The sequence below is a fragment of the Anopheles aquasalis genome, chromosome 3 (genome assembly GCF_943734665.1).
Source record: "Anopheles aquasalis chromosome 3, idAnoAquaMG_Q_19, whole genome shotgun sequence".
In the NCBI taxonomy this organism is placed as follows: Eukaryota; Metazoa; Arthropoda; class Insecta; order Diptera; family Culicidae; genus Anopheles; species Anopheles aquasalis.
In genome coordinates, this window is record NC_064878.1 from 24,714,096 (window position 1) to 24,739,095 (window position 25,000).

Here is a 25,000-nt window from a genome sequence, read left to right on the forward strand (position 1 = left end):
AGTGGTAACGGGATAATTGGAGATCACTTTCAGAGCCACAATACCACACGAAAGCTGCCAGCGCTGGGAGGAGGGAAGATCGAAGGAGAGCGAACCCAAGATGCACCACCAGTAGATCCGCAGGATCGACATCGAGATACGGTACTAGACAACCCATTGTTTGTCGCCAGGCTACTGATGGTACGTGCTAGATACATCGACGAAACTTCCCTTATCGTAGCCGAAGACTTAGCCTCCCGGTTTCAGGTTTCTAATACGCAACGGACCTGGCGACTCGTCTACGACAGGATGTGGCCCATGGTGAGGACCGAACGAACCAACAACCTGCCCGAGGTAGCGTTGGCTGTGACTGCAATCGCTACTTTCATTCATTCATCCATTCCATTTCCGTTCCCACCGACACTGACCACCGTGCCGTGGATATCAAACGATCACAAACAGTGGCACACGGACGCCAGAGTTTGGAACGCACAGCACGCACCAGCACACACAGGTCGGCGTGGTATGATGGATGTGGCCACTGGGTGCAACTCCCTTCTCTCCTGCTGTACGACCGACCGACCAACAAGCCATAATTGCTTTGGAGGGCACCGAGGTCCTACAGCAATCCGGTTTTTTGGAGTGACGTGCAACAGTACATCAAAACAGTAGAGCCGGGGGGGTATATCTTGGTGCGGTCCCGCAGGTAATGGACATTAATTACGAACAATGTAGAAATGGGGCGCCCCACCAAGGCTCATTATCGTCGCCGGGGCACTGCCGGGAAGAGTTGGGGCGCCAAGGGACCGAGCGACCGCCCCAGTAACCGCGAACAGGTTCTTCTTGGACTTACGGGCCCAAAATGTCCTGTCACGCTTCTAATTGCAAGCGATCGGATGCTTTCAGTGGTTCGTCCGATAGAAGGATACTAGGGGAGCAACCAGATTCCCGGAAATTCAAGAACATCGTCTACACGATGCGCTGATGCGGTGATCATAAAATTGAATAGCCCGCTCCCCGTTTCGCTCATTATCCGGCGTGTGTGCGCGTTAATTTCTGTGGACATTTGGGGAAGCAGGAAGGCGCCTGCGAGACGACGTTGGCCTAACATTTAACTTGCAATTAACTTTGAGGACATGGGGCAGAAGTGCGCCACAGCTACTGGGCAGAATGGCGAACGGACCAGTGCCACTTCTGGGCACATGTGACGATGACGCCGGCGGCAGCAGAATCCGGCTTCCCCTTTTTCCCCCCTACATCCCCTTCGGGGGCTCCATCGGTCATCGCCATAAATCGTAAAATCTTTACAGCATGTTTTACGCTTTTAACGGCGATCCGGATGATTGGATGTCGTTCCAGCTCGGTTCGTTTGCCATCCTCGAAGGCCCCCCCTGCGGGCGAACGTTTGGCAGCGATGGGACTGCGCTGCGGCTACTTCAGACGCAGACGGTAACGAAGGAATACAGACATTAAAGGTCCACGAGTGCATCTGCACTGCGCTGCTCCATTCCGGCCGAGTCCGGTGCCGGTGAAAATGACATTCATCTTTTTACGGCGCATCTGTGGCCAGTTCTTTTCTGCATGGTGCTTTGAAGTGTCCACACACACCATTCGTCGCCATGCATGTCTAGCGCCGAGAGCCTTTTGAAGCCGGCTAGAGCTAGCGGCTAGCCGACTTCCTTCGGGGCAGCAGCTGGTGGTGCGAAGTTGAGAAAATTAAAAAAAAAACATGCCAAGCGGCAAAAAGGCACGCAGTAAGGCGGCGTAATCTGACAACACCAATGCTGGCCAGCGAGATGACGGCGACCAGGCCGTCGTCGGTCTGGCGTTAATGACTTCCTGTGCCTTCCTGGAAAGCTTCGCGTCCGGTCGTCGCGCCTTGTCCTTGTGTCCGGACGTGCTGACATGATGGATTGTTTAGGAATTAGGTAACCAGATGCCGGCTGTAGCAGTAGCAGCAGTTGCATCGGCTAGGATAGGCCACAGCCAGGATTTCGGGGAGGATATCGAAGACTTCTTTTCTAAGGGAAAAGAGTTTTTTTTTTTTCGTTATAGATGACCCCGGGAATTTGTTCTGAATTGGCATCCTCGCTACCCTGCTGTGATAATAAATGATCCTGCTGACCGTACGTTGGAATGTGCTCTCGTGGCCAAAAACCTTGAGGTGGAATATCTCGTCCAAAAAAAAGCCCCAACCCCTATTGCTGACTTCGTCGTGGGGAATCTAATGAAGACATTGAAACAGATATAGATAGCTAGAAGGCTGACCAACCTCCATCCCCCACCCAATCTCCTAACAGCGTCAATCTACGGCTAACAGCTTAATCTTCTTCTTGAGCTGCTCGCGCTTTAATCGCGCTTCTCTCGCTTTCGGTCTTGAGCTGTCCAGGTTTCTCCACAAATCCAGAGAGCTCGAGATCATGTCTCTGTGTGTTTGTGTGTTTGTGGCTGGATCATAAAACCACCCAAATGGTAAACGAATGTGTTCGCTGGGCTTGCATGTTTTAGGAGACAGCCACCATCCACCTTCCCCCGTTGGACCCAGAGCCTCTCGATCTTCATCGTCGCCCGGCCACACCGCCACACCGCCGCCATCTAAAAACAGTCTCCGCCAACGGTGATCCGATTCCGAATCCTCTTACAAATGGCTTTTATGGTTTTGAATCGTGCCCGCGGGAGGTCCCCCTCCCCCGGTACCACCGGAGGTTAGGGTTTGTTGTCCCGACGCAGAGAGAGGGAGAGCCCCCAACAGATAAGCGCACGAGCATCGAGCTCTCAACAACGCTGGCCACCCTGGGCCGTCCGTATCGCGGGCTTTCATTTCGAGTGAAACGACCTTCACCACCACGGTGGCGACGGCGGCGCAGGGTTGGACACGACCACCTTGGTTGACGACGATTTTCATGGAGGGATGGACGCCAGGAGAGGAGTGTTGGTTGATTTCCATTTTTCCATCCGGCTAAAGTGTGTAACCTTTACGATCATTGAGCAATTCTAGATGCCGTCTCGAGGCGAAGCGGAAGATCATCCAGCATAAAGCCTCGCCCAGAGGACAGAGCCTTATATCTCTCTCTCTCTCTGCCGGTTTGTCGATGACCACCCTCGAAGTCGGTGATGGTGGCCTTCATTGGCCGGCCGGTCTGATCGTTCAAAGGTAAAGCACTCGCATCTCGGGGGGGAGGAGAGGCAATAGAAGGGCTAGAAGGTGAAAATGACTTCTCCCTCTCTCTCTCTTTGGACGCCGGACAAATACCTGGGATAAGCCTGGGTTACCCACACACAACAGTCACATCAGGATGATCAGGATATATAATGTTTACCCTAACCCCCGGGCAAATCACCGTCGTTTCCGTTATTTCCAAAGGCCCGGGACCGAGGGGTTTATGGTTATTGCATTCCACGCACCCTACTACTACACCACCCATTGACCTTCCATTCCGACTCGCAAGGCCACAAGGAACACACCCCGGGGAGTTCCCCTGTGACTGATCATTTATGGTCTCTGAGGCTTACAAGAGGGCGGCTTTATGGCCAACAATCCACCGATCCGGGCAACAGTTTTATCCCTCTGGACAACAAGGTCCTGGGTAATCCGGTGACTCGCGTATTGCCCATAGGAGAATGGTGCGAACTGTATACGACTAGCTTCGATACAACAGGATTCGTTTACTTTCGCCGCACAGCCCTTGGATTCCGCGCGCTCAGCGGCCATGGCTGTAGCTTTTAATTGTGGCGTGCAAATGGCGAATACCTTAACTGGTCAACAACTTTATTGACACACTTTCATGTAACCGGTGACGATCGGACGTTTATTGCGGGCGAACCTACCAGGGGGATAAGCTTGTCCTTGAGCTAGCTGGAGGAGGAGCTGGACACTAGCGATAGGGAAAAAAGGTTGACCTCGGTGGGCATGTGTCCCGTTATTGCAACTACTATAAATAGTGATAAACGTGCTGCGTGCCCTTTTGCCGGATGATCCGGAGTGTTTTATTGAAGATCGATCCTCTCGGAGATCCTCGAGTTGAGTTGTTCCCGCCGCGAAGGTAAATCGAAAGAGAAAATCCATCGTCTTCGAATGGCAAACGGTGCATGATATAGCGGGTAATATTCGAAAAGGAAATGAGGAAACGTTTTACTGCTTATTGTATGGTCTTGATCCTGCAAAACTTCCCTACTCGGGATCCGTGCTCATTCGTTCCGTGGCGCAAATCACGACGAACCAAGCATGTATTCCGGTTGGCATTTGGTAATTTGTGGCCCAATCTTCCATTTTGCGTACCCCCCCCGGGACACAGATCGTGCTCTGCTCATAGCTACTAAACGAAAGCAAAAAAAAAAACGTTGCCATCGTTGCGGGGCGTTCCCGCGTTCTATTTCTCGTGTATTCCACAGCCCCAACAGAACTCGGCCCAGCGGCAGCTGTGGGCTGAAGATGATTTATTGCTAAATTATTGGCATCCCGAACCCAAAACCAATCTACTGCCGAATGTGCCGTGGCGGCCGTCAGGAGATACATTTCGATTTTGTTTTTTTTTCGTTGTGAGAAGGAGACCAATTCCATTTTGGACCGTCCAACGTAAAACAGAACCAATCGGGAGACCGAAAATCCCCGGAAGGTGCAGAGAGATGTACCGAGAACGAAGGGATGGAATGGAAAGACGGCGGTTTAGACGAGTGGCCTCGCTTAGAGTGGTCCGTCGGCCTACGTGTTTTTTGGCCGCGGCACGTGAGTGTGTTCGCCGTCGATTTATGTCCATCGAGAGCTCTCAATTAACGGCAGATGTTTCGGTGGTGCGGTGCGCGCCCGCAAGCCCAAACCGATCGACCGGCATTCCGGTTGCGGGCAGCGAGTCTCGGGAGTGTCTTAGGGGAAGAGCACACATTCCTTCCCAAAAAAAAAAAACGCCCAAAAATGGCAGCTGAAGATGAAACTCGAAGCCGTTTTTCGGGGGGAAAGGTGAGGAATTTATTCAATGAAATCCAAGGATCACCTTTGATTAGGATCAACTTCGTGACTTCCGCGCCCTGTGATAGGGGAGCGGCGGACCCAACACTCTGCTGGCCTTGTGCTTAACTAATGAAGCCTTCAGCAGCTGCACACAATTTAGCAGACTCCCTCTATCGGAGAAGATTCTTCCAAGAACCGTCCAGGGAGAAGCCGATCATCCGGCACCTCACCATCATATCGTATTCCACAGGTCTACGCCCAGGTATCATCGTTCATTAACATAAGGTTCCTCATCTCGGAATGACCGTGGCTTAACGGTGGTTGGCAAACATTTTTATGTTAATTGTTTAAGCATGCTGAATAGTGTAAAGATCTCTTAGCTCTCGATTTCACTCAATCCACGCCACCATATGGTTCGGGCGTCCAGGAATTCCCAGAGGATCGTCTCGTACTCGCTTCTACGTCCACTGTCGCCCCCCTTTACTGGTCTATGATGTAAAGATTCCGTGAGTCTGCACCAGTAAAATTTGAATTCCAACGGTAGATCCTCACCGTGCCACACGACTAGTCGTCAATCAAAAAGAGGAACGACGCGCGTACGCGTGCATCCCGGCGGCCCTGCCCCATTCCACCAGCTGTCTTCGCGTATTCGCCATTTGTTGGTCGGACAACTTCATCAACATCATCGTCGTCGTCGTCGTCGTCGTCGTCGTCGTCGTCGTGATCTTGCCCTTCCGTGGGTCCGAGGAGGTTTCGTGTGCCTCGGTCGCCGCCGGCGCTGGCAGCAGCAGCAACGAGTAGCAGAAGAAACACAGAAGATCGGGAGCGAGCGAGCGAGCGAGACGTCGACGGCGACGTGAAGGAAGGAAAGTTGATTTGGTTTGGGAAAATTACACCGACGAACCGGTTGTAGCAGCAGCGTGCGCCGACTCCAGAGTGGTCCTGCGCGGTCACCCAGGTGGTGGGTTTCACTACACCCTCCTCCCGACATTCCCACCGGTTGACTGGTGGCCGCCAGCCAAACCACCCAGAGCACGCGTGTACGTGCGTGCGACTCCGAGACCCTTCCTCGACGTCCGACGTTTCCCCGGCGATTCCAGGAAATTGTGTCAAATTCTAGGAAATTAAGGAAATGTATGCCTCTTACCTAGCAATTAGCCGACCGACCGACCGGCCAGCCAGCCAGCCAGCCAGGCCAGCAAACGCATGCCGAGCCCAAGCCCTTCTACAACCTTGCGACGGGCCGTGTCTTTTGGTTGCTTCACTTGCAGCGCCGGGGACTGGACTGGCATCATGGTGGGCTACAATAAATTGGAATTCCAGGTGGGCATCCCGGTGGAGGCTGAGGGCTTCGGACCATTGACCATTCCTTCCTTCTACGCGCATTCATGTTGGATGCACGTACCCCGAATACGTGATCTCAATTTACTGATTCTTCAAGTCTTCTGTGGGCCTTGAGACCCATAATTCATAAATGTGTTGTGTGTACACCAGCAGTGAGTGAGTTCGATTGGAAGTCTTGCGGTACACGGATTTCCCAAAGTGTTTTTCACACAATTCTGCGAAGCGCATTGAGAGGACCATTGTAACGCTTCTCGCCTTTCGGTTCTTAAGAAACACTTCGCCTCCCCTCTGGCAATGTTCTTTTTTCTCTGTAGCGAGTGTGTAAAAAGGGCGCACACACTTGTTACGCTGGAAAGGATAACACCGGGCCACCGGTCGTCGTTTTTGCGACTTCTACGAAAGAACCCAGCAGCCCCTTAAAACCTAACCAGCGTTGTGGCAACCATCTTGCCGGTCGATCCGGGACCTCACGAAGCCTTCAGAAGTCAAACTAGGAGTCCTTTTATGCCTTCAGCGAAGGATGGAACGAGAAGGAGGAGAAGAAGATGCGGCTCGCCAAAAAAAAAAAAAAAGGACACACACAGAAAACCCCGAAGGCTCAGGACCCCTGTGGTGGTTTAAGAAAATAATGAAGAAATTCTAGCGAACCACCAGCTCGGCCCGCTATTTCCGACTACAATCTTGCACTGCTGCCTCGGGCGGTCGGTCTCGCGTCTTCGTCGCAAAGGGACCTCTGGACGGCACACGAGGTGACGCCCACTCCCCCATTCCGGACTCCGGGAGTTGATGTGGGTAGCGCGGTCGTGGCGAGAAAGAGTCGAATCCCCAGAGAATGGAGGAGGAAAAAAAAACAGGGAAAAGAAATAGTGCAGAAGCAATGACAAACAACAGAGCAGAGGAGAGTACTTTTGCCAATGTCTCTGTGCACTTGCTGGCCATGGACTCGCCGGAATGGTCACAGAGGGAAATAACATCCTCACACATTTATCCTGCGCGATGATCTCGATACATCTCGATTTCCTGGAGGTACCACCGCCAACGGGGCCCGCCGGGACGAGAGGAGAGGAAGAGGATATAGGTCCGACAGTTTTAGAAGCGGCAGAAGGGAAGGGAATTAGTTCCAGGTCTTTATTGGGACGAGGATCGAGCTCAGTTCCCTCCACTGTCTATCTGATGGATGATGTCTACATTCGGACATCCTAAGATGATCCCCACCTTGTGATGATGGTGATGAAGATCAGAATGATGATGATGATGATGATGTAAGGCAGAACCCACCCAGCAGATGAGACCCAGTGAGATAGAAGGTTAGGGCATAGACATGGTCCATCCAGAAACCCAGAAAGAGTGCCGCCCTGATGACGCCCTAATCGATTGTAGATTGCCGCTTCCTTCTCTCTCGGCTGTGGCTACTGCCAACTGGATGCCAACTGGATGATGATACCCACCAGTGTGGTCTGCCGCAGCGGCGCCTCTGACCAGCCTGAGAAGGAACCTCCCGCCAGGTCCGCGGAGGAAGGGAAGGGAACACCGCCTGGCTGGCCGCCTTTAAATTATGTTTCGATAATTTCTTAATACAGCTCCGGACTTTGCGGTTGGTCTTCGAGCGCTTCGGGCAGGTCCCTGGGGCGGCCACCGGGCCCGTATCCGGGACCGCCGTAATAGAATGCTGGTATGCTCGAAACGTGATGCGCGCCCCTTGCGGTTGGCGTGCGTGCGTGCCTTGAAGGTCTTTTTTCCTGTTTTTCTTTTTTTTTCTTTTTTTGGGAAACCAAAAGACCAACCGAACGAAATGGTCATACTCCTCACACGACATGGCAGAAAGAAAGAGAAAAAAGGAGAAGAATAGAGGACGTGGGCCCCGCGGACAGCCTGGCACGGCGTCCGGAGAGACGTTTTCATAATTCTGTGCTTTGGATCTCTCTCCCTCTCTGTAGTAATTATGTGGTCCATATTTCGGATGTTTTTCGGTAAAATTGGACCGCCAGTTACGCTGTGGCCGGTGTCTTGGCGGACTGGAATACACACCAGAGCGAATCGGACCGACGCAGCACAACCACAAAAAGCAACGCCGCGCCATGAAGATAATGTCTCTATTAAGGCGGCTCCAAACCATGGTGTTCCGTTGGGTTTTAGGATGACTACCACGTACTGGCCGTAATTGTTGGAACGAGAGAAGGCGAAAGAACAAGAAGCACCTCACTTCGCGATACTTTGTAGAAATTTCTTCAAATAAATCCATTCCGAATTCCCTGCGATTGAGATTCTTTTCTGTCAATTTTTTAACAACTAGCCCATCCGTATGTAGCTCTAGGTAAGCATTTCTTTGTCATTTCAAGCGCAAAGACTAGCTTATGTTACAGTTTTGGGGTGGGGCGGCGCGTGTCAATCACGTTTTGTCGAGCCACTGTCAACAAACGGGATAATCTGGGATCATGCACCACGCATCATCATCACCCTTCAAACGCGGTAACACAAACATACACCGTGTCATTGCGTTGTCGGAAGTGTCTGGCACACGCGACGCACATTCGCGACCACTCGAGAAGCCAGGATTGCACCGAAAAACCGGATGTTATTCAACCGGCACGACGCCACCTTCTTGTCGTCGCTAATTATCTGTTTTGTGATACATCGCAGGAAGAAAGATGTGGTTCAACACGCTAGAGCGATCTCTGCCGAGTCGAGAGAATCGAATTCTTTCGCCACGACAGCAGTCTCCACGGTTTCCGGGTTGCGAGCGTAACAAAGCTCGGAAAAGGATGGATCCAAAAAAAGAAACCAATCCAGCCACCCCCCCCCCCCCCCCCCCCCGGGTCCGACTGAAGCACGTGGCGTATTAATAGAACACGAATGTGCCAATCGCGGATGTCGTCGTCGTCGTCGACGTCGTTTCGTTCATTCGGCCGCCTGCAGCGTATCACCATCCGTTTGGGAACTCGCTGCTGAGCAGAAGACTAATTAATATGTCACGGAGATTGATGAAGATTCTCACATTACTCGTGGTTTTCCGCTGCCTGGCTGGCGGTCGTGATGAAATCGATAGCACACTAGAGGTGCGCGCGCGCCCGCGCCTTTTTCCCGAGGGAAGCGCACAGGAAACGACTGGGATCACGAACGATCTTTGTACGACGTCTAGGGCGGGATGCTGCTGCTTTCAGTGCTTTCCACCGTTGTGTGTGCTTTGTTGTCGTTGTTTTGATGGAGAACAAGTTCCCATTTCCGCCGGTTAACTACATGCTCGACGAGGGTGTCGCCTAAAGGAAAGATCCCTTCCCGGTCGAAATGATACTAGGCCCATCTTTAGATGCGGGTCCATTCATTGAAGATCGGTTCCCCTCCAAGCACGAGCCATGGAACAGAGGGTTCCTAGAGGAGTCGGTGGAGATTTTTTGATACCAATTTTGGAATTTCAAAGATGAACTCCTTCTCCACCTTAGCCTTGTATGCGTGTGGGCTCTACTCCTTTTTTAATCAAGAAATGATCTCCAAACTGGTGTCTATGCCGTACCAGACGATCTTCTCTTATCGACTGTATGCTTAAGAAACTTCCACTTCCTTTAAACGAAACACCCAAGCCGCACGCCCTCGTAGACGTCAGTTTTTTGGGGGATGGATTACTTTACATTTTGGTTTCGATTGCCTTTTAAGCCCGCCCCTGCCTGCCTTGAAGGTGAAGGGGGAGGACCTAGAGACATTGTGTGGGATTAGAAATTGGTTGGATATAAATTTTATTAGATTACCACCTACCTACCGAACGACCGAGCAGGCAGGCAGGCAGGCCAGTCGCGGTATCGTTACAATGTTTCAAATGCTCTTGCTCCTTTCTTCCCTCTTGCTCCTTTCTTCCCCGAAAAAAAAGGTAAACCCCAAGAAGGTGGGTGAAGCGATCGATCTTCCTCGGTGATCGGATGACAAGAACAGGGTTAGAGAGCCGCGCCAAGACCCGTACCCGGGTGGTGGTTATTCGTGGTGGCGGTGTAGAGTTTCCTCCCCCCTCCCTCCCGAGAGCCTTTTCTACATCGAAGCTCAACGACAATTCATATCCCCCCACAAATACACGCCTGCGCACCCCAATCAGGCTCATTCTTATTCTCGTTTCCGGTCCGTGCGCTATGCTTGTGCGCTGGACGACAACCGTAAGTCACACACACCGGAGGCGGTGACCACACGCGCACGATCGAAAGGGGAGGCTTCACTCGTCCCGTCTCCTGCGGGGTTCTATCTAGCCGGATGGATACCACACACCGGAGGGCGAACCATAAATTATGACACATTTAATCTGCTGCCCATCGCTGGGCAATAATTTATCCTCCAGTCAACCAGCCAGCCAGTAACATGCTTCGACCAACGGGACGGAAAGAATGTTTCAAAATGGATTCCCAACAGTCGGTCCGTCGTTACACGTTTCTAGGTTAGCGTTCACTTTGGTTCGACTAACGGGGATCACGCGTCCTCCAATGTTGCCCAAAAAAGTGAAACAACTCAAGTAGCCTCCATTTTGAGTGCACGAGAAGAGTGTTTGTTCGCACCACTGGCACCAGCGAGAGGGAGAGGAGGATCGATCGGTGAGGATCTTCTCGATGACATTTGTGACGATTTTGATGAGCAGTATGTAAGCTACTAGCAGCAGCAAAAGGAGTAGCAACGGCCATAAAAGTGGTCGAGAGCGAACAAATAAACAACGCGATCGTCGCATCGCGTGGTCCACTAGCTGTCACTGAGAGCTGAGTGAGCTGTCAGACACCTCCAGCACCACCACCATCACCACCACCACCAATTGGTATTCCATTTTTGGTGCGAGAGTAGAAGCAGTGGAGAGGTGGGTTTAGGCATGTTTATGTTGTTTTTTCTTCGTGCATAGCAAATGTATGCAAATCCCGTAGCGCCCATCCTTCGTCACCTTGCCATCGAGCGCGCACGCCACCGCCGCGCATCAATTTCGATAATTTATGAATCGCTAATGAGGGGAGGGATCGTCGGCTGTGAGCGCCACCGCCACCGACGCTACATTGCACGGCATTAACTTTTGATGGGGATGACATTTCGGGCTGGCGAATGATTTGTTATGGACCGCCTGGAGGGGAGGGGAGGGAGTTCCCCAAAAGACGAAAAGAAGCATCGCGAGCGGTGACCGCTTTTGGCATCTTCTTCAGCCGCTGGATTGCTGATCCATTGTGCTCTGTCTCTCTTATGGAACCGGGAGTTTGCGTGCGCCAGCGAGCCAGCTAGCGGAAAGATCAAGGGTGAAACGACCGATTTCGAAAGGGATCGGTGGTCGGTGGCCACCCATCCGCTGGGCGACGATCGGCGTCGCCCGACGACATCGTAAACAACCCCGCCCCCTCCCAGGGGGGATCCTCCCCACCAACATCAACACACAGCAACCGCGCCGCGCCGCACTGCGTGGCGAAAGGTAAAGAAAACAGAACTCATTTAATTTCCCTCGTCAGCTTCGCTCGTTCGTCGCTTTTCCACCCACCGGTACCACCCGCTCAAATGGGGGGTCGGCGAGCAGGGCAATCATCTGGCGCGAGTGAGCACCACAGCAAGTTCCTGTTTTGGTTCCAGCGCTGAGCGAAGAACCGTGGCCGCGACAGCTGACGCCACAGCATCCGGCCACAGGCCCGGCCTGTGCCAGGGTGGTGCTGCCAGGAGGTTAGTTGGATTTTGTTTTTTTTTTCTTTCACCCACCATACACACAGTAGCACCAGCACATAATGATTGTAGGGCGCGCGCGCGCGCTCCCCGTGCGGCCGGACGATCAGCAAAAGTCGTCCACGCGCGACCACAACTGACGACGATCACCCGGGAGGGGTTGAAAAAAGGGCTAGAGGGGGAATAGCAAACAACTTCATCAGTGCCACCACCACCAGGCAGCAACAGCAACAGCACCAGCAGTCAATCTCTTCACGGTGAGATTGAGACATTAAAATTGCTGGGCAAAAAAAAGGCCGCGATGCAGGAGCAGCAGCAGCAGCAGCAGCCGAGCAACAGAGCACTAGCAATCAGTGCGATCAGTTGGTGGTCTGTGCCAACACACAGACAGACAGACAGAGCGAGCGAGAAAGAGAGAGAGAGAGCGCGAGCATAGTCCCCTCTGAGACCACACCAGAGCGCAGCTGTTGTGTTCGCGTTCGGTTTGCTGGAACGAATCGCACAGAAGGATGCGGCGGCCTCGCGCATTCGTGGCGAGTAAGGGAAGAGAAGCCCCAGGAACGTAGCGAGCGAGTAAAAGGAAACGAAGGAATAACAGACAAAAAAAAAAGGGGGGGGGCCGAGAACATTCGTTCTAACGATCGTACGGCGGGGAAGCAATAGAAAGCGCAACGCGCGTCCAATCCAAGTCGATCGATCTATCTCGGTGTGAGCTCCGGTATAAAACGTTCCGTTTTCCTGGTCGCTGGTGGGGTCGCTGTTGGGACAGAAAAACCTACACAGGAAGTGGAAGCAGCACGAGGAGAAGAAGGAGACTGGCTGAGCGTGGAAGGTGAAATGCGGGCCACAACCGAGGGACTTCAACAAATGATTGGATTGCGCTGCCAAGATGCAAATTCATCCACGTATGGCGGTCCGGTCTTGGCGTGGCGGTGTGTCGGTCGGATTTGAGGTCACAACCTCGTTTGAGGATACTGGAACTGCGCGAAGAATGCGCGTGACAATTGGAGGAGCGTTTTGTGTTATATTTCTCCAATGATAATCAAGTCTTTTACTTAATTATGGGGGATTCCTAAGTATAGACACGAGGAGACACTTCTTCCATTAGCCAAAAGGGGTTGGAAATGCTATACAATGATACTTCCTGCTACTGAGTTGAAGATCTTGAAGCACATACAACACCCTAGACCAATGAAGCTAAAGAATCCCAAAAGCAAAAAAAATGTAGTAGAAGACCGCCGAGAGATGCAAAACACCCAACCCACGATGTGGGCACGACCGTCATCGAAGGTACACTCTGCCACCCAAAAAGCCAACGGGAAATGGCGTAAATAAGGACAAGTCCCCGTTCAAGTCCGGCGACCTGACAAACGTCTGAGCTCCGGCGATGTTCCTGGCACATTCCAAAGCGCACAGCTAGGGATCGAGAAGTTCGAGCGCGCAGGAAGAATGCAATCGGTTTCTGTTGAATAGACCACCATCGCTACCGCCACCACAGTGCTTAAGCTCACGGCAGCAGCTGCTGCTGCTGCTGCAAGGCCAAGAGACATCGCGAGAAGGAGTTGGACCGAACGACCGAGCGACCGCCCGCCTGCCCGTGATCCAAAGTCCCCGGGAAGTCGAAAGAAGGCGAAAAAGGAGACGGAGAGAGAGAGAGATGATTGCTGCCTCGATCGATCGCCTTGGGGTATTAAATTGACGACCAGTTGCTCCCGTTTCGTGTTCCTCAAAAACAGAGCGACTGGACTGCTTCAGATTTCGTCCCAAAAAGGGTCCTGGACTTTGAGGTAATTTTTGGAAAAAAAAAACTTTTAAATAAGTTTGTGGAACTAATGTCTCCACAGTCCCAGGTGGCTCCACCCCGGGAGGATCAGTATGCAGAGTATGTTGAAACATTGATAACTGAGGCTCCGTTGCGACATACCGCTCTTCCTGTGGGGACCCCCCCCCCCCCCCCCCCCTGTTTCCTCACGATTGACGGCATGACGGGTCTGCCAAGATCGTGGGATCGTGCAGCAGCAGCAGTAGTACGCGCATCGAGAGAGTTTACTCCAACCATTCCCCTTCAGCTCACGTGAGCGATCGTTCCCTCTGTTATCCTCCTGCCTGCCACCGCAACAAACAACAGCGGCGACGCCGCGACGTCGGTACCGGCAGTACCATGCAATCATGGGTTCGACCGCGCTGGCGGCGCTTGTTGTTCCAGCGGTCCATGCCAGGCGAATGCCAGGAGAAACCTGACGGCGCTGCTGACTGTTTCATGTCTCAATTTAAATGCAGCTGCTAACCAGGCCGCTGCCGCCACAGTCGTCGCCGTCGTCGTCTTGGCGCAGATTGTAGCGCAAAACATAAATTGAGATATTACAATCAAAGTACCCGGGCGGGGGGGGGGGGGGGGGGGGCGAGCAACCGCGCGAGCGATGGAGGAGCACCGATTGGCACCATTAGTGGCGTGGCGTGGCGTTGGGGGAGGGGCCGGGTGCAGCAGCTCAAAAGGTGGCCGACAACATCCAACATCTCCCCCCTCTGACGCTCTGCATCATTATGATCGCCGTGCGGATTGGAAGCGGATTATTATGCTGTGATTGCTGTGAAGTAGGTAAATCATAATCGCTAAACACTAGCCGAAGAAGTGGGAACCATTTTTAGTGGAGTTGATTTATGTGATCACAAAATGGCGCCCAAGAGAAAGAAGGTTTTGGGAAATGGATAAAAATGATTTCAAATTTCAAAATTAAAAATGAACAAAATTTCACCAAAAAAAAAAAATCCTCAAGAGTTCAAGTGAGCAAGGAAGGAATGTCCATTCTATTATGGCAATTAACACCGTAACCTTCTTGCATGCTGCGTGTCGGGCGACTCATCGAACGAATATCTAGGCCACACGTCCAATCCCGGGAGACAAACGTCACCAGCAGAAGTCAATACTCTCCACGGGAAGAAAAAAAAAAGCCTCTTCTGGGCGCGGATGTGGGCTCCTCAACCCCTCTACACCAACCAACGAAACGAAGAAAAAAAAAGCCCGCCTCGATCGATCGTAAACATTAATCGATTTTTGATTTCGTAAATTTCAACCAACACTCCACGCAGCGGATGACGAATCGTCGCCGTCGACATCGTCGAACCGTTCTCTCCCCCCCTGGGGCCATCTCACGAGACTCAGGCCCTGCTGTTGTTTGGGAAGATGACGAAGAAACGCAAAATGACGACAACGGTGGTGGTGACCGGCCAATTGATCGGAAATTGAGTTCCCCCCCGCCCTCTTTCGCTCTCGCTTCGACACGCAAGCGCCACACCAGGCGGCAGTGTACGGGCCGGTGTGTCCGGTCCAAAAACAAAACTCCTCCGTTTCTCTCTCATGCTTTTTTTTTCTTCTCTGTTTGCTCCAAGACGGTGGCGGCGGTGGTGGCGGCTAATGATCGCGCGGTGGTTTCCAGTCGCCGGTGCGACGGTGCGAGTGGGTTCCGGTCGATGAAGAAATAAAATATAATTAAGATGTTTATTCTGCTTGCGGTCCCACCACCACCGGGAGCCGCCGGGGGTGCTCCGGTAAGCTGGCCAGTGTCCGGCCGGCCTTCGCGCACGGCCACCAGGGTGTGCGCCCGACCCATCGTGAGGTCTCTGTGTGTATCTGTTTGCGTTGAGGCGATCTTCTTCCTCCATCCATCCATCGCCACCTCCTTCTTCTGGTGGTTCCCAGGGGGAACCGGGCGTGAGAGGAGTTCATCATCCACCGCAGTGCGCGTTTCTTGATGAAGACTCGTCAGCAGCATCATCATCATCATCATCTCCGACGTGGCAACCCCACCACACAACAGTCATCATCATGAGCGGCGCGGTCGTCATCATTGCTTCGTGGTGGGCCGTTACGGTAGAGAGGATATAATAGCCAATGGACCAGCAAACATCCATCCATCCATCCACCGGGACCGGGACCGGGGGGGGGGGGCCTGATCGAGAGACTGATCGCGAGCGAGCGACAGAGAGAGAGAGAGAGAGCGAGCGAGCGAGAGAGGAATGGAGAGGGAGCGAGCGAATCGAATGAATAACAATAAATCTGGCTGTTATACCGGCGCTCCCCCGACAGACCGCCCAGGGAGTTCTCGACCCCCCCCCCCCCCCCCTGTGAACCGCGTGATCGTCCCGCTAGATCCTCGCTGCCTCCTCTCGATCGACAGGGGGTGAGAATGGTGGTAGCGAACGCTATACGATCGCCGCGATCGCTCACTACACACTAGAGCGCGGCGGCACGCGGTTCATCATCAGCAGCCGCTGCTGGTTGGCTGCTGGCCGCTACTCCTTTGGGCCGCGCGTCGCGTCGCGATTCGTTCACTTATTAAGAAATCATAGTTATCCTCCGGTCCCTCATTCCACGCGCATTCTTTTGGAACCCTTTTCTCTTCCGTCCGTTCCGTCCGTTCCGTCTTTCCTTCTCCGGGTGGCGTCGTCGTCGTCGCCGCCATCGTCGTGCCATGTCTTCTCTCTCCTTTCCCCCCCCTTTTTGGCTCGATCGCCCTGATCGCCGGTTGATCGCTTTGTTTTGCTTCTTTTTTTTTTCGTTGGCGAGTGGTTTCAACAACGACGACGATGGTACGGGAAGGCATGGAACGGTGAATCGGTAATGACTTATTTAGTAGAACGAAGGCAGACACCAACACAGCACAAACCGTGAGATGAAGCCATCAACAGCCGCAGCAGCCGCAGATTTTAAGTGTGATGCCGATGATCTACGAAACCAACTGAATGTTGTTTAGGGGGTGGGAGGCGAGTGACAGTTCCCCAATTCCCGCGGCACATCCCAGAATCCATTTTCCAGCACAAGTGATCGAGAGGATCTAGCCAGACGGCTGATCAAATACGGTCCCCCCACCCAAACCAAACCGATCACGCACACTAGCGGCTGCTGCTGCTGCTGCTGCTGCTCCTATTGACAGTTCACACTTTTTTCCACGAGGGGCTAAATTGAGCAGAACTGTCAATTGGTCGCTAATTGAATGGGAACGGGCAAAGGGGGTGAAAGAGTGGAGCGATTGAGGTTGTGTTGTTTTCAGTGGCCTCTGGTGTGTGCTCGCTCGCTGCCCTGTGGCTCGACATTCCATTCTATCGCCCTCGAAACTCGTGTTCTGGTCGTGTTTAGCCTTCTCATTAGGGGGGCCTCCCCGCTGCCAGTGGAATTTCAAGGTGATCCTGATGCAGGCAAAGTCAACATTGGGGACGCCAGGCCAGGATGTGCCCGAACAATCCCAAAAGTGACAGATCTCTCCTCTGACTGGATGGAAGAAAAGGGGAAAATAACAAGAAGAAGAAGAAGAAATGCACAAGTGGAATCCACTTCCGGTGCTACCGTTGCTTGGTGGCCACTCATTTCCTGGCTCCAGAAGGGAAGCAGGAAACGGAAACAGTGAGAAAGGGGTGAGTAAAAAATAATAATAAAAAGAAAAGTAAAACCTAAACGACAACAATCTGATCCGAACTGGGATGGAGAGACGACAGAGCAAGAGACGACGAGAGGAAGAAGGCAGAGAGAGAGAGAGAGAGATGAAGATCGTAGCGCGGTGGAATCGACGAGATGAGAGGACAACAAAAAAGGAGGAAAAAAAACACGATACGCGATTCGAAAAATGTGGTCCACGGGGGCTCAAGGCTCAAGCGGTATACTCGCGGCCTCGCGCCACCACACGGCGTGAGGGGGGGGGCACACAACCTCACCTTGTGCCTCTCTCTCTCTCTCCTCTCGGGGTGCTCCGGTTCCTCCCAGAGCCGAAGCTGAAGAAGAAGATGAAGAAGGAATTGTTTAATCTGATATTCGGACCTACCGCATCGGCGGTCCCAGTACCCCCACACGCACACACACGCACAAGCCCGGCACAAGGAGCAGGAGGAGGAGGAGGAGGAGGAGGAGGATCGATCGCGCAGCGCAGCGCAGCGGCGACAGGCGACGGATGTCAAAAGCAGGTTTGGTGGCAGGAGAGCTTCTTGTGTGCGTGCGTGTACGTGTGAGAGAGAGAGAGAGAGCGCGAGAGAGAGAAAGGGTTGAAGGTGCGAGAAGGTTGGAGAAATTTGTGGAATGAAAACATACGCAACAACCGCGGCGACACAGAGACACATGCACGAACCGCTACGCACTCCACATTAGGATCGCCTGCATGCATGATCGTACGCACTCCGAGTATGCGTGAGATCGTGTCGAGAGAGCGAGAAAGAGGTTTCGCTTTCTGTTCGTACACAACACAACAACGATCGAGGATCGATCGATCGAACGATCGATCAGGTCACGAATGAACACCAAAAGGGGTTCATCATCGCCAGGAAGCCCCCCCCCCCCCCTCTAAAGGATGCTCTATTCTGGCGTGCGCTTGTGACATATAATTGAGAAAGTGTCCCCCAGACCCTTTTCTCCTTGCTCCGTTTATTCTCTGACGCTTGACACTCGGAGTTGAGTCGAGTTGTCACTACCGCAAAGAAAAAGGGGGTGCGCGCGCGTTGATCGCGAGGTGAAGCGAGAGCGTCATTTGCTTGCCATCTCGCTTCGCCTTCGAAAGACCGCGCGCGCGCGCGCGATCGTACCGGGTGGTCCACGGCGCGACCTCTCTCTGCGATCTCCTCCCTCTCGGTCTCTCTCTTCGCTTCTCCACCAAACAGCAATAACAATACTGACAACAGGAGACTGCCATACACAACGCGAGCACGTGGTGTGAAGCGGAGGGGGGGGGGGGGGACACACGAGAGACGGTCTGTTGTATGCCAAATATGGTCTCTTCCACCCTTGCCAGCCGGCACCAGAGCGGCGACGGCGATCTCCACACTTCATGCCACAGCTAGCACCGCGCGATCGCGATCTGTGACAACAGCGGATGAACGCACACGACGCATCGTGCCCGCTGACAGATGCTGAGACCGCGGGCGTCGAGTGTGTTGTGGAGGAGCGGGGGGATCCGCGTTCCAAAAGAAATGTGTGCTGCGCGCGCACAAAGAGAAAAAAAAAGTGCAGAGGGTGGAAACAAATAATAAATAAATAATTTCCGTGAATGGAAAATTGCAAAACATCACCATCATCATCATCATCATCATCATGCTCATGATCATGATCATAAACATTACACTCCTGCCTGCCTGCTCGCCCACCCCCTCTCTGCCATCGTCGTCTGCTTCTTTGCTTTTGATTGTTTCGCAGTCAACTTTCTGCTCGCAAATCAGTGCCAAGAGGGGGACCGGGGTGTCGTCGGCACTGACCTACGGCGCCCGAGGAGAAGCGCAATCAATGAAACTCGCGATCGCGAGTCCCTCCGCCGCCTGCCTGCCTGCCTGCCATCCTCCTAATCAACGGAGACGGATCGAGAGGATTGCACGGCGAGTACTGCCGTGTTGGAGGCGCAGCATCCATCCGAAAACACGAAGGAAACATAATAGCCACCAAAAGCGGCGAGGATGACGGGAGAGGGAGAGAGAAAGGGGGGGTGCCCCGTGAGTGATCGCGCGCGCGCGCGGAATTGCGCTCGGATGGATGCGCCGCCGAAACGTGTCGCGCGCGCGACTTCACGGTACATCGACGCCGCAACTCTAGTATGGAAATGGGAATTTTAATTCATTTCACACCACATCAATCGTGTCCCTCCGCTTTCCTGTGACGCGGCTTGTCTTGCACGGAGTGCACAGAGACGCTGCAGCTGTCGACAATGCAGACAAACACGCTGTGAGGTGTAGCTAATGGTAAAAGGGGGGAGTCCCAAGGCAACAAACAAACCAACCAACCAACCAACCAACCAACCAACCGATTCGATGCAGTAGGTTCCCAATAGCGCAGAGTGGCTCCAAGAGAAGTAATTGACAGAAATGTTGCCCGGCTGCTTCCACTGGGGCTGATTGGATTCACCGGAGCTGGAAACCAAGGTTTGAAGAGACGTCCGTCGCCACAGAGAGCCCCATAAAGAAGGCGGATAAATTTGCAATATTTTAATTACGACAAATGCAATTGCAGCGCAATCGAATTCCATCGGATCGTGGCCCGCCGTTTGCTGTTGCGCGATCGCTCGAAGATTCGCAATGAGAAAAAAAAACAATTTTAGTAAACCTCAGGCCACACAGGAGGCCACTAGGCGTTTGTATCCAAGTAAGATAAATCGCCGCAGAGTGTAACAGTAATCATAATTAATAGAGCTAAATTGCACTATAAACTCCTTGTTTTGATTGCAGTCGGGTAGACTTTGACGAGGCAGCCCGATGTAACGTGGTGCGGAACTACAGGGATCTTCACTAAGGACAATGCTTAATGAAGCAAACAGGCCACCGGTTCCAAAGCTGGTGAACAATCATTAACAATCCATGTCCCTCATTAGGGACCGCATGTTTTGCTCGCTCCACAGCCGCCACCACCACCACAAATCCAGCTGTTGTTGATCCAGATGGCCTGAAATGAAGGCTAAACCGAATATTGTCCATCAAGAGATGCAAGACGAAGATCGCAGGAACTGCTGCAGTACTCGCAGAAAACTCGCAGAAAATTTGAAGAGAAAGAGAGAGCGAACTGATTTACAGATTGTGGATTCCGACAAAAACAAACAAACGCAATTCCCGGAGGTGACTCCTTAAACCTTGAATTCGGTTTTTGGAACATGGCAGGGTACTTCACACGCCGTGCGCAATTGCTTCGAATCCGAATACATGGCAGAGCTTTCTGATTTTATTTGTATTTCATTTTGGCACGCACCCTGATCGTAGATAACGGAGTGAATGGTGAGCCGGATTAGGCTGGTGGGCCGTGGATTTATGAATCGTACAACTACTGACCGCCCACGATCCGTACCAGGCCGTTGGCCGGGTTCCAGTGGTGTTCCTGGAATCCGGTAGCCGAATTTTGACGTACGCGCCCAGATGCCATCGTTGTGATAAATCCCGTATTTGGTGCTGGTTGCTCGTTACGGACCGTGTCGTAAGAGCCAGTTCACCCCGTTTGTGCACGTAACATTGGAACTTACGAGAATTCTTTGTGTGATATTTTAGATTAATGGCCCACTGTGCTAACTGGGAACATCCTGGTACTTCACTGCCACTTCCAGATGACAACGAGGACGAGGATTTCGATCCATATCGACTCGACAACGAAGTGCCTTCAACCGTAGTCTACTCTCAGCTCGGCCACCCTGGGAGCACTGATTACGACATCGCTGAACAGATGGTCGCAGAGCAGCGAGCGTATCCCTTTAGCCACTAGCCAACCAGAGCCAGAGCCAGCCAGGAAAACTAGCTGACGACAATTCCATCTCTAATGCAAATCCTGTGTCCCCACAGCTCCACACACGTTTAACGATCGCGCCTCTTGTCGGCGCGCTCTCGGAATGATCGTCTTGTGTGTGTCTTGGCTTTTTATTTTGACGTCCGTAACTGCCGCGGGGCCATTAGACAGCCCAGGCCCAGGCCGAGATTTCGCTTGGCAACCCCCCCCCCCCCCCCTCCCTTGCTTGGTTGTAATGGAGACACAGTCCAGCAATCGCTACGGCTCCAGTAGTTGCTCCAATGGACACGTACGCACGGACGCGTACATACCGTGGCGTACTCCATGAATTATCCCCCCCCCCGGTCGACCAGTCGTCAAGGCGAAATCGATAAATCATAAAACGGTCTCCAACGGGCCCGGTAAAACTGCGCACTGTCTTTGATCGAGTACAGGGTGCGCCGTGGTCGGGTATTGTAGCAGCTCAGGATCACCCTCCCAGGGCTGGACTAGATTGATGGCTAGACTTTAGTTGTTTGGTCTGTGACACCGTTTCCCTCCGTTTCGGCACGTCTGAAGATGCTCGCGGCCAGAGTATTAGGCAGTCATCGCACGTATCGCCCCTTGCTCGTGCCACTCGCGGTCCGCTTGAATGGTTCATTGTCTTGACCGGTTACGACGGGGCCTCTTATCAGCTGACGGCGTGCCTTGTGTGTGTAGGGAACGTGTGCCCCTCAGACAACAGTCACGGAGCCAATTACGCTGATGACCAAGCCGCCAAGCGAGCCAGTCACATTCATTGAACGGGCCTGATTTCATTCAAGATGCGCTATCGCTTGTCGCTGCTCTGTGTACTTACGGCGCACGTTAAAGACATTAAACGGCCACAACGGAACTGATTAGGGAACAGAACAGAGGGTGGGTTCCTGTCGTATAACTGGAGTCAGATCTGAGAGACAGAGTTGAAGAGTGCAATCCCCAAATCTCGCGACGAATCACGCGATCATCAGGGACGCGACTATACACCAGAGCACGTCAGGACGGAGACCACGAACAGCCATAAATACTCTAATCCTCCTCCAGGGAGACCTGAATACCGCCCACCTACAACAGCAACAACAACAACAACATTCGACAGAATCCAGCTGCAGCAGCACACAGCGAGCTGCTCGTTGTGTGCCACGATCGCCAAAGTCAATCCAACAACATAAACCACCAAGCGCAGAGAGCGAGAAGGAGAGAGAGAGAGGAGACATAGAGCTTAGAGACGAGGTGAGCGCGGGATGGTCCAAGTTATGCCCCTCGGGGGTCTCCTCTTCGTGCAACACAATGATTGGGACCACACCCAGGCTGCGCCGTCCCGTTGAGCCGAGTTCCCTCCTCTGCATCTGCTGCCGGCCCTCTAGGCGAAAGGGATTTTTTTTCTGTGTCGGGGCCTCTCCTCTCTGCCAGCAGCATAATCAACCGATTCGGATGCCGATGGGCGACCCGAAAACGGAGGAAGGAAAAAAAAATCCCGAAAAACCCACACAATCCCGTCCCGGGACAGACTGGCGGCGAAGTCCGGACCACCGTGACAGAGTAGCGTGAGAGAGATAGAGGGCGTCTGAACGATCGGTCCACAGAGAGAGAGAGAGAGACAGAGCGAGAGCGCAGCTGAGGTGATTTCTTTTAATGTCTTATTTTCCCTTCACGCCGGTCCCTTTTTTGGTCCCCCAGAGCCAGACGCTTATGCCCTGTTGGCCTGTTGCCCGTTCTGCTGCTGCTGCTGCTGCTGCTGAGAAGTCGATCATACAACTTCTTCTGCGCGCCACGTCCGATCACAGACCGCGATCACAGCAGCAGCATCCGCAGCCCACGGCCACATGGGGGAAGGTAAAAGGGGAACCCAAGGCGAGCCACGCCACGAAGCAATAGGCAAGCGGACCCGCGAGCCCCCTTATGCTGTTGTTGTTCGCCCCCCCCCACTATCCCACGTCCACCCAAAGAAAGAGAGAGAGAGAAGGGAACCCAAGGGACCACCACACTGCGCCGTCGTAGATTGAGTTGTAATGGTTAATGGAATAATATCGTTCAACGTTGGAAAGGCAAAGGGAGGGACATAGAGAGAGAGAGACCGGAGAAGTGGAGAGAATAGACGCTGACAATGTCCCAGGCCAGGGTCCGAGTAGTATGCCCTTCACCGTTCATTTCATGCCGTTGGATGTTGTTGTTGTTTTCGTTCCGTGGCCGTTAAAGATCCGTAGTAAATCGGTCTTACGGGATTTGGCCTCGTCCGCATCGTAATCGTCCAGCCGTTGTTGGACGACACGTACCCCGTTCGTAGCCTCCGGATGTCCAGAAGTCCAGATCTTGGACAACTGACTACGGAATTTCGTATCTTGAACTTCTGATACCGTTTTTTTCCCGAGAGTTCCATGGAAGGAGCAGGTATTCAAGAGGATAGAATTGAGTCTCGATATGACTAGGCCAAGAATTCCGCTATGACTAATCCACATGATAGAACTTCCTAATGGGAACTTACCTTTTCGATCTGGTCGAGGGCGATCGACGCATCGAACCAGCTCGTCCGGATGTAGAGGTCGGAGAACAGCTTCTCGTCCACGGTGTCCCCGTGGGTGTCAGGTACTCGCGGTAAGCTATCCATCGTTGGCACCACCATAGTTTGTTGTTTGACGTTGCTGTGGCCGCCTGCGTCTGTGATCGAACGCCAAGGATTCGCGGATCGCGCTCGCGGTGTGTATGTATGTGTGCGTGTATATGTGTGTGGTCACAAGCAAGCAAGGCCTGCTACTGCTGCTGCTGCTGCTATATGCTTATTCTGCCACGGACCGGCAGGACGACGCTTTCATTCAGCGACACTTTTCACTTCACTTTTTCCTTCACTGAATCTCGGCGCACTTATCACCCATCGCCCTGGGCCTTCCTTTTGCACCCCCGGGGGCCCCTCTCTGCTCACTGCTGGCCGGACAGGCACGCGGCGGCTGCTCGCGACGACGACTCACCACCACGGTACACTCGGAAACGGAAAACTTTCTCCGATCTCGGCATGTCGCCCTATCGGGGGTACCACGGGAATTCACACTATTATCTACTCTCCCTTCTTTCTCTAGGCGCTCCTAGCACTCCAGAAGTATCGACCACTTGCACCACCGAGCACGACAAGACACCGAGACAAACTCCACTCCAGCGAGAGGCACCGCGAAAAAACACACTTTACACGACGGCTACGACGACGGCGATGGTTGCTACGATTTCCTCGTGCAGTTTTTCCACCCAACAGAACAGAACACTATGACACGGCAAGCTGTGAAAACGCGCCCGGTACGGATGGTACGCTGCTACCGCCTGATGGTTTTGGGTCCTTTGACGACGACAACGGTCGATCGGTCGGTCGGTCGGGTGGTCAGAACTCCAGCGCGACAAACCCGAAATTGTTTACTTTCTCGTGTCTCGTTCTCGCGCACACGGCCGCCCGATGATGCGCTTCTCCTTTTCCACGAATTGTTTTGCTTTTCTTTCTATTCGTCGCCGCCGACTTTGTTGCTGCTGTTCGGGCACGCAGCAGCAGCATCAGCAACCGTCGATCCGGAGATCTTAACCGCTCGGGGGAGGGCTGAAGGTGGCGAGAGGGAGTTGGTTCGTGTGGCCCTTCCGCTTTTTCGGCTCGCTCTTTCGCCTTTTCGGGCCCCTACTATCGCTCTGCGCTTCTGCACCGGTGGTGTGGCGGTGGTGGTGGTGGCCCCTTTTTCCTCTTCTGCCCTTTTGGTTCGCTTTTTTTTCTTTCTCTCCTTGTCGTCGTTTTCGTCGTGTTATTCTACCACTTTTCTTCTCTCCGCTTTTCCCTTGGGCCCTTCTGC

General features: G+C 53.1%; 1 protein-coding gene across 1 annotated transcript in view; it reads right to left on the bottom strand.

The window, feature by feature from the left end:
- The window catches only part of LOC126576932 (protein patched), a 34,213-nt gene that overhangs the window by 7,937 nt on the left and 1,276 nt on the right, over positions 1-25,000 (bottom strand). Inside the window, exon 1 of the mRNA XM_050238250.1 lies at positions 23,665-25,000. This exon is cut by the window's right edge and continues 1,276 nt beyond it. Within this exon, the coding sequence (XP_050094207.1) occupies positions 23,665-23,802 (138 nt within the window). The 5' untranslated portion in view covers positions 23,803-25,000. The remainder of the gene's footprint in view (positions 1-23,664) is intronic.